At 44.8% G+C, this 10242-nt stretch overlaps 1 protein-coding gene across 4 annotated transcripts; it reads left to right on the top strand.

Moving 5' to 3' along the window:
- The first annotated feature begins 748 nt into the window (after positions 1-748).
- On the top strand, positions 749-9085 carry dnajb5 (DnaJ heat shock protein family (Hsp40) member B5). Of its 4 annotated transcripts, none has more exons than XM_020052200.3 (4): positions 749-768; positions 2470-2722; positions 4034-4698; positions 8228-9085. In XM_020052200.3, the coding sequence occupies exons 2-4, from the start codon at positions 2512-2514 to the stop codon at positions 8459-8461; spliced, it is 1110 nt and encodes a 369-aa protein (XP_019907759.1). In that variant the 5' UTR covers positions 749-768; positions 2470-2511; the 3' UTR covers positions 8462-9085. The 4 variants fall into 4 exon arrangements, with proteins under 4 accessions (XP_019907759.1, XP_012992172.1, XP_012992170.1 ...); XM_013136718.4 differs by lacking the exon at positions 749-768 and adding an exon at positions 794-967; XM_013136716.4 differs by lacking the exon at positions 749-768 and adding an exon at positions 794-1181.
- Positions 9086-10242: the final 1157 nt, after the last annotated feature.

Raw genomic sequence — 10242 nt, 5'->3', positions numbered from 1 at the left:
TGGAATCTGGACACAGGATTTGGATCCTGGTCTCGCCATGTCACATCTAACTCCAAGGCAATGACCCCCCCCCCCACCCCCCATCATGTTTTCTGAGCAAGCTATCTTTATTGAACATAAAATATTGTAAAATCACCAGGAAACTGTTAATGTATTCCCATGTTAAAAATAGCATACAGTATCTTTCTGTATGTGGTAGCATTTCAGGGTATTCAAGAATAAAAATATAATTATCTGTTTGGGTTCTTGATGTACAAAATCTTTAACCGTGTTCTTGACCCTAAACATCCTCTTGATAGAGAGAGGAGAGGAAGAGGAGAAAAGGCAGACATTTTGACAGATAAATACAGTATAATAATACAGAAGATGGCAAGGAGACACAGCTGCGTGTCTGTTGTCTAAAAAGGTTTTCTTGGATGTACTGGTCAGACAACCATAACAGGATTTTGTACTCTACCTATGCTGACAACATTGGCAGCCCGGAAGTGATGCAGAAACTTATTTTGGGATGAAATCATTTATATTACTGAGATTTGTGCAGAGGAAAGGAAGAAAGTAAAAACCGGCAAGGAAAGCCACTTTAGACTATTGGTATAGCCCTTGTGTCCATGCTGAGGGAAAGTCTTAACTTGTGTTAGTGTGTGCGCGTGCGCATGCGCGTGTATCTGACTGTCTGACGAAGGTTCTAGTCCCCAAGTGCCAGTTCACTCTAACACTTTATGACACTGCTGAGATTGGAGTACCATTCACGGACGCGCACAGGCACAAGTACGCACTCGCAAACACGCACATACAAACACAGAGGAAAAATCTGCTCATGCTTTGCTCTCCGGGCTTACTCTCTCACACAAACACCGCGGGAGTAAGACAGTGTTTGCTTGAGTGGAATGTCTGTAGCCTCGCAAGCCGAATATGGGTATACCCTCCTCGATTGATGGTGATGGACTGGATTGGATAAATTGAATCGGTAGAATACATGTTAAATACAATACATATATAGCCTATGAAGATAATTTATTTTCTCATAGTGTCAGAGTGGATAGGATTATAAGCACTTGGACGACCGTTGGTCACGGTGGCGGAGCGTGTTTTGAACCCACATTGTTCCACCAGCAAATACTCAGCTGTCGCGCGTAGGGGAGCGGCGAGGGACATTTGGTGAGGTCCAGTCAATTCTTACGGTGAGAATGAGTTATAAACTTCTAAAACACACCCATTAGGAGTAAGTAACTAACTCGGAACTAGGTGACTTTAACCCAGAGCCAGTAGCAACCCCTGTCAATCAGTGAATAGCCGGTATAAGCATTATGTAAGCATTGGCTAGGCATTGGCTTTTTATCCTCGGACGTTTGTATTAAGTGGAAATAAATGTAGGCCTCTTTAAATTTAACCACATAAGTGCTACTAGCCTATATGAATATTGGGACTCATTGATGATTGATTGTTAGTAATCCGGGGGTTTGGGTTTTATTAATTGACGTCAGAGCGCTGTTTGGTCACCGGCTATTTCGGAACCGGTGAACGTCACATGATAAAGACCTGACTGGGATACCGGGCGGGAGAGAGACGTAAGGGACTGGACATGTTCGTATGATCTACGGATTTGTCTGCTGAAAATTATCACTGGTAGGAAATGTTTAATTTTAGGTGTGTTTTCCACGGCGCTCATCCGCTGTCAGTTTAACCCGTTGTCATTGAAGCCTGTGGAATAACCGGTGTCCCTCTGGTTTCTGCATTCGCCAGTCAATATGTTTGATTGTCACATTAAGAATGGTTTTGTTTGTCTCTAGACATATTTTCTAATAGTATTCTAGGGTATAACCTGAATCTTTTTCTGTCGGAAAAGCGACGGTAAAATTAAATTAGTCTCGTGTCGGCGTTATAGCAGTGCTGTTTCTTTGTCTAGTTCTCTACGGTATATATACACGGCGGTGTTTCTATTAGGATTATAGAAAATATCAAAGTAGACTACGGAATTAACGACCGTACACAGGCCAACATTCCGTATGTTGTAGTTCATATCCGACCGTTCACAGGGTGGGTGAACAGGGGGGACTCAGTCACAGGCTAGTATACATTGACATACGGGTGGACATTGTGTTATATTTTAACAGCACTGCGGTTTTATGAGACTAGGCTACTGATGTGAATGTGGCGCCTACAGAATGTGTTTGCGCGTGTGTGTGCGGGCGTACATGTGCAGAGAGGTGCTACTGTAGATTGTTGGGAGTTCCTCACGTTTACTTGAGCTTTTACTACACTGCCATGGCAACACTACTACATTACCATAGCAACATGCCAAGTTTTCAAATGATCTGTTATGGAGTAAAGACTTGTAAATGAATTAGAATGCATCTTTTTACTCACATGCAGAGAGCCCGGGGATATTTCTGTTTTTTGTCAGGTAGAGATTTTCTAAGACCCTGGGTGCTCTTATCTCAGAAACCTCTCTTTACACTGTACTTCCAGAAAGCCACGTGTGTGTTGGTGGGTCCCAGAGAGGCCATTGCCATGGGGAAGGACTACTATAAGACCCTTGGTATACCCAAGGGTTCCAATGAGGAGGAGATCAAGAAGGCATATCGCCGCATGGCACTGAGGTTTCACCCAGACAAGAACACTGACGCCAACGCAGAGGATAAGTTCAAAGAGATCGCTGAGGCCTATGAAGTTCTGAGTGATCCTAAGAAGAGGGTAATCTATGACCAGTTAGGAGAAGAAGGTAAGGGAGAGATGGTGCTTACTATTCTGACTGTGGTTGTGTCATTATAAGTAGCATAAAGTAATCTTTCGGAGTGTGAATGAGAGAGAACCCGAGCAGATTATTTTTACTAATCTTCCCTACTGCATGTGTTCTCTACTGCCTGTCTGTGTTCTCTACTGCCTGTCTGTGTTCTCTACTGCCTGTCTGTGTTCTCTACTGTCTGTATTCTCTATTGTCTGTATTCTCTATTGTCTGTCTGTCTGTCTGTATTCTCTACTGCCTGTCTGTGTTCTTTTCTGTCTGTGTGTTTTTTCATCTGTCTGTTCTTTTCTGACTGTCTGTGTTCTGTCCTGTCTGTCTGTATTCCCTACTGTCTGTCTGTGTTCTCTGCTTTCTGTCTGTGTTTTTTCTTCGGTCTGTCTGTGTTCTTTTCTGTCTATGTTCTGTCTTGTCTGTCTGTATTTTCTACTGTTTATCTATGTTCTATTCTGTCTGTGTTCTTTTCAGTCTGTTTATATTCCCTACTGTTTGTCTGTGTTCTCAGCTTTCTGTTTGTGTTTTTACTTCGGTCTGTCTGTATTCCCGACTGTTTGTCTGTGTTCTATTCTGTCTGTGTTCTTTTCAGTCTGTCTGTATTCTCTACTGTTTGTCTATGTTCTATTCTGTCTGTGTTCTTTTCAGTCTGTATGCATTCTCTACTGTCTGGCTGTGTTCTCTTCTGTTTGACTGTGTGCTCTTCTGTTTGACTGTGTGCTCTTCTGTTTGACTGTGTGCTCTTCTGTTTGACTGTGTGCTCTTCTGTTTGACTGTGTGCTCTTCTGTTTGACTGTGTGCTCTTCTGTTTGACTGTGTGCTCTTCTGTTTGACTGTGTGCTCTTCTGTTTGACTGTGTGCTCTTCTGTTTGACTGTGTGCTCTTCTGTGACCAGATATTCTTATTTCTATGTTGTGGTAGAGATAAGAATAGCAGTGTGCTTGTGTATGTGTGGTCCCCACACATATAGTAAAACCAGAAATCCCCACAAAGATAGTAAAACTTGACAATGCAGTTCAGCCTAAGGGTTAGCTTGAGGGCTTAATGTCCATTTGGGGTTAGTGTAAGAATTGGGTTTAGTTTTAGGTCGAGGCATTAGGCATAATGGCTTAGGTTAGGTCTGTCTGACCCCCTGTCCTGTGGGAACTTTTCGTCCCACTAGGTTTTCCTTTGACGACTGTTAATGCCTCCAGGGCCTCTCTCATCAAACTAGCTCCTACTTGCTGTAGACAGCTCTCTACAACATCTAGATGAAGGATGTGTGAATACTCACTCCCCTCTCTCCCTCTCACTCAGGTCTGAAGGCAGGGGGCAGTAGTGGTCAGTCTGGGGTTCCTGGCGGGTCTTACCACTATACCTTCCATGGGGATCCCCATGCAACCTTTGCCTCCTTCTTCGGCGGATCCAACCCCTTTGACATGTTCTTTGGATCGCACCGCAACCACCATAACCGCTCAAATGGCTTCCACTCCAAGGTCCACAATAATCACAATGATCTAGACATGGAAACAGACTTAGACGAGGAAGACCCCTTTGCCTCTTTCACACAGTTTGGCTTCCCTGGGGGAGTGAATGGCTTTCCCGGCCATGGTGGTGGCAGAAGGAGGGGGGTGCAGTCAGAGCGTTTGGGAGGCTCCAGGAGACAACAGGACCCCCCAGTCGTCCACGAGCTGAAGGTGTCCCTGGAGGAGATCTTCCATGGCTGCACCAAGCGGATGAAGATCACGAGGAGGAGATTGAACCCTGATGGCAGGAGCAGCCGTACGGAGGATAAGATTCTGAACATTGTGATAAAGAGGGGATGGAAGGAGGGCACCAAGATCACCTTCCCCAAGGAGGGGGACGAGACCCCAGAGAACATTCCGGCAGACATCGCCTTTGTGCTAAAAGACAAAGGGCACGTCCACTTCAGGAGGGACGGCTCCAACATCATCTACACCTGCAATATCAGCCTGAAGGAGGTAGTGTGTCGTTCTCTCTGTCATTCTTTCTCACACAGGGTCTCCTTCGCCAACAAACACATTGGTACATAACCATCTGCCAGTGGCATTGCTTTGTTTAGACTACAAAGCTCTCTTTTTCCCCATCTCAGTTCCTTTGTCCCCAAATATAGAACACTCACATAGAACTGCAAGTCTGTGGTATTACCCTGTTCAGACAGGATTGTCTCCTACTCTACACAACACTAACACTTTCTCAATCTACTTGTAGGTTTTCACACGGATATGTGTGTTAATATTATTTTAGTGGGTTGGGATGCTGTAATAAAGAGCATTGAATCACTTCTCTCTCACTCTTTCCCACTCTCTCTCTCTGACTCAGAGTCCTGGGCACCTCTAACAGCAGTACACTAGTGTTCATGTGTCAGCACTTGCAGGCAGTGGTGGACAGTGTGTCTGTGTGCACTTACATAAAAGGTCCCGTTCCTCTGATGAGAGCATTACCTTGCTTATCACATCCCTCCGGTCTTTGTGCGAAGTGAGCTGAACCCTGGCTGGCTGGAAGACTTTAGCGTTGAGCAGAATGTCTCTGTGCCACTGCAGTGTGAGTGAGCATGGAGGAATGTGTTGTCTCTGTGTGACAGGCCCACTCACACTCTGCCCTGTCCTGCCTCATACGTCTCCCTTTATGATCGCTGTTTTAGAGAGAACAACAGTCAGCTTGGCGCTAACTTAGTCATGTCCTGCGAAAAACAAGACAATAAACCACTTGTACGCGGCGATATTTCTCTCTTTCATACATGCGACCACACACGTAAAGTATGAAGAGGGACAGAGAGATGGACAGACACAGAGAAAAAGCTTTGGAGCAGGATTGTGGTGTGAGGTTGGCACTGACATTTCATTTCATTAAAGCTGTGTGGTCACCTAAGCTCAGCTCTGACCAGCCTGTGAAATGATACACTCTTATTCGTTTCCAATATAGCTGCCATTAATCTGCTGCCTGTATTAGCAGACTGGCTAATTGCAGACCCCCAACAGGCTCTTGTTAAGTACATTCTATATTCGTTTATACAAGGATCTCAGTGCTCAGATGGGCTCATTAAGTAAAGCCATATCTTAGTACTGACAAACGGTTCTGTTTATTGCAGCTAACCTAATGGGTCCAGCAGTGACAAAATGCAGTTTAGTGGCATGGGCAGAGTATAATGACAGAGTTTTGTGTTGCTTTGAAAATGTAAAGGCACACAATGCTAACTTCCATCTACTGAAGGAGGGAGACGGGGGGGTGGGGTGGGGAGGGAAGAGGAAGATGTTGGAGGGATAGAGCATTAGGAAACTAGGTCATCTGAATCAGTATCCAAAGCAAATACTGCTTAATTTACACAGCCAGGGAGCTCTGCTTCCACTCAGCAGCTATGGGAGGTATGATTACAGTTCTGGCATTGGCACCAACTGGCTGGCTGGCCAGTTAATACATTGTTAGCTATGCTGGCTGTTTTGCAGGGCTCTATTCAGTCTGCATGGCTAAAGATTTATAGATTGTGTGCCGTTGCCTTTAATTCAATGGCGCTGTAATGCCGATCTTTCCATGACTGTGTTTTATCTTTGTGATTGCTACACTGGCTCAATGAGAACTACATTGTGGTGTTGAAAGCTCAGAGTCAGATGAAAAACTATTGTTAACTCTGAATACAGCCATTCCTTGACCTCTACCAAGACATCTGGAGTCTGGACCTTCCTGACACGGGAGACTGTGGCCTTGCACTGTTACTAGGGTTCAGGACTCTGTCTCTTTGCAGCTGTTCTCTCTAAATCAGTCTGTCTGGAAAGCAGGAGAGAAGGACACACTAGAGAAGCACACAACGCAATACCCCATCCATACTTAGCAGGCTGCTGCTAACTCCTCTTCCAGGAACTTTACTTTCTGTGATGTTACGTGTATATGTGTGCTCAGTGCAATGGCTGAGAGGACATAATGCATCTGTCTGCCTCATGTTGGGGGCAGCGGGATGATAATAAACACTTGATTGGGCAGTTGTGAACTGGGAGTGTTGACAGCGTATTGGGCGATGGACCATGATTAGGCACCCAACTGGAACATAAAACGTTTACTGTTATTGAACGGAGACACAAAAACTGTAGGCATAGTGCACATTTCTTATCAATGGACTATATTATTCTGGTGATCACTGGTCTGAGCTGAGGCTCATATCATTAGACTGGCCTTAGATCAGCTGTCTGTGTGCCTTCAGTGCTATGACAACCTGTCTAGGTTCGGCCTGGTGTTAAGCAATACGCTGTGCTGCCTGCTCTGGCTAAAAACTGCAGATTCAGGATCAGGCAATATTTTAATCTTCATAATTATGGTGCAGTCTGCCCTTAGATCACCCTTAATTATTTGAACCCCATCTTTCTCATAGCACTTCTTGCATTTAAAAAGCACTCTATTAAGTAGACAAGGCTGTGTGTGTGTGTGTGAGAGCAAGGTCCTCTATTAGACCATAAAACCTGACCGTTTTTTAGCTAGTCCTGACAAAAATGCTATTTCAGTCTTAAGGGCTTAAGGAATAGGGTAAAAGTATTAGAACAAAAATAGTTTTAGACTTGCATAAGGAGTTAGGGTTATGTTTTGGGAATAGGCAAAATAGGGAATTTTTTTTTCTGGTCCCAAGAGGTAGGTAGGTAGGTAGGTGTCTGTGTGTCTGTGTGTCTGTGTGTCTGTGTGTCTGTGTGTCTGTGTGTCTGTGTGTCTGTGTGTCTGTGTGTCTGTGTGTGTGTGTGTGTGTGTGTGTGTGTGTGTGTGTGTGTCTGTCAGCCATCATGGCTGGCAAACCCTGAAGCTATTTACAACCTCAGCTGATTCCAATCTTACCTCATTAGCTCTAGAAATGACCACACTCCAAAATTAGCCCCTGTGCACTCCACACCCCTCCAATGCTACAGTCACACACAACAGGTTTTCCAAGACAGGCAAACTTGTTTTAGTGTCAGAGAAGGACTGAACCATTGTTGCTGATGTCATTCTGAGCACAGTTCCAAGTCATGTTCTCTAATGTTCTCCAGCTGTTTTGCACTGCAGAACTGGAAAGGACACTGTAACCCCACTATGATTTCATGTTATCATCAAGTGTGAATAGAACAAATATGTGCATTGCCTGGATGTCCCAGAGGAACAGTTGGAGACAGTGAAGGAAATCTCTTCCACAATCAATTCGTGACTCTGAATCTGTTACCATCTTCATCCACCACTTCAAGCCTCATCTGTTCTCAAACAAGCCTAACCCCTAGCCCCTGCCCTTCGTTTAATGTCATTAATGAGTTCTTCTCTTTACATTTGTCTGTGTATTGTCTAATCGCTCTTCTTGGATGTTGTTTTGTACCCCCTCAGATGTCTGCGTCTTTGGATCCCAAAAAAGCGCTAAATAGGTTCAATGTATTATATTGTTATTATTAAATACTGTTGTAATGAAGCAGTCATACAGCAAAAAAAGAGACCAGGTTTGTGTCATGTGATACAGTAGTAACCCGTCCCGTCCCTCTCTCACAGGCATTATGTGGCTGTACTGTGAACATTCCCACCCTGGATAACCGCTCCATCCCACTACCCTGCCATGACGTCATAAAACCTGGGACAGTAAAGCGACTGAGAGGAGAGGGCCTGCCTCTTCCTAAAAGCCCCACCCAGCGCGGCGACCTCATTGTAGAGTTCACAGTTCGCTTCCCAGACAGGATACCACCCCAATCCAGAGAGATCATCAGACAACACCTTCCTCAGTCTTAGAACTACACCCCCTTTCCACCCCAAAACACCCTCCATGCCTACCATCTTACCATATACACCCTCCATGCCTACCATCTTACCATATACACCCTCCATACTTACCATCTTACCATATACACTCTCCATATCTACCATCTTACCATATACACCCTCCATGCCTACCATCTTACCATATACACCCTCCATACTTACCATCTTACCATATACACCCTCCATGCCTACCATCTTACCATATACACCCTCCATGCCTACCATCTTACCATATACACCCTCTAAACCTACCATCTTACCATATACACCCTCCATACCTACCATCTTACCATATACACCCTCCATACTTACCATCTTACCATATACACCCTCTAAACCTACCATCTTACCATATACACCCTCCATGCCTACCATCTTACCATATACACTCTCCATATCTACCATCTTACCATATACACCCTCTAAACCTACCATCTTACCATATACACCCTCCATGCCTACCATCTTACCATATACACCCTCTAAACCTACCATCCTACAAAATACACCCTCTATACCTAGGACCTGGGAGGAGACCTCGGGGTAGGCCCAGGACTAGGTGGAGAGATTATATTTCGACACTGGCCTGGAAACGCCTCAGGATCTCCCAGTCAGAGCTGGTAAATGTGGCTCGGGAAAGGGACGTTTGGGGACCCCTGCTGGAGCTGCTGCCCCCGCGACCCGATACCGGATAAGCGGATGAAGATGAGATGAGACACCTACCATCTTACCATATACACCCTCCATACTTACCATCTTACCATATACACCCTCCATACCTACCATCTTACCACATACACCCTCCATACCTACCATCTTACCATATACACCCTCCATATCTACCATCTTACCATATACACTCTCCATATCTACCATCTTACCACATACACCCTCCATACCTACCATCTTACCATATACACCCTCCATGCCTACCATCTTACCACATACACCCTCCATATCTACCATCTTACCATATACACCATCCATGCCTACCATCTTACCATATACACCCTCCATGCCTACCATCTTACCACATACACCCTCCATGCCTACCATCTTACCATATACACCCTCCATATCTACCATCTTACCATATACACTCTCCATATCTACCACCTTACCATATACACCCTCCATGCCTACCATCTTACCATATACACCCTCCATGCCTACCATCTTACCATATACACCCTCCATGCCTACCATCTTACCATATACACTCTCCATATCTACCATCTTACCATATACACTCTCCATATCTACCATCTTACCATATACACCATCCATGCCTACCATCTTACCATATACACCCTCCATGCCTACCATCTTACCACATACACCCTCCATGCCTACCATCTTACCATATACACCCTCCATATCTACCATCTTACCATATACACTCTCCATATCTACCATCTTACCATATACACCCTCCATGCCTACCATCTTACCATATACACCCTCCATGCCTACCATCTTACCATATACACCCTCCATGCCTACCATCTTACCATATACACCCTCCATGCCTACCATCTTACCATATACACTCTCCATATCTACCATCTTACCATATATACCCTCCATGCCTACCATCTTACCATATACACCCTCCATGCCTACCATCTTACCATATACACTCTCCATATCTACCATCTTACCATATACACCAACCATGCCTACCATCTTACCATATACACCCTCCATGCCTACCATCTTACCATATACACCCTCCATGCCTACCATCTTAC

The sequence above is a fragment of the Esox lucius genome, chromosome 13 (genome assembly GCF_011004845.1).
Source record: "Esox lucius isolate fEsoLuc1 chromosome 13, fEsoLuc1.pri, whole genome shotgun sequence".
Lineage (NCBI taxonomy): Eukaryota > Metazoa > Chordata > Actinopteri > Esociformes > Esocidae > Esox > Esox lucius.
Note: the sequence above shows the minus strand (reverse complement) of the source record. Positions and strands in the feature narration are given on the sequence as shown.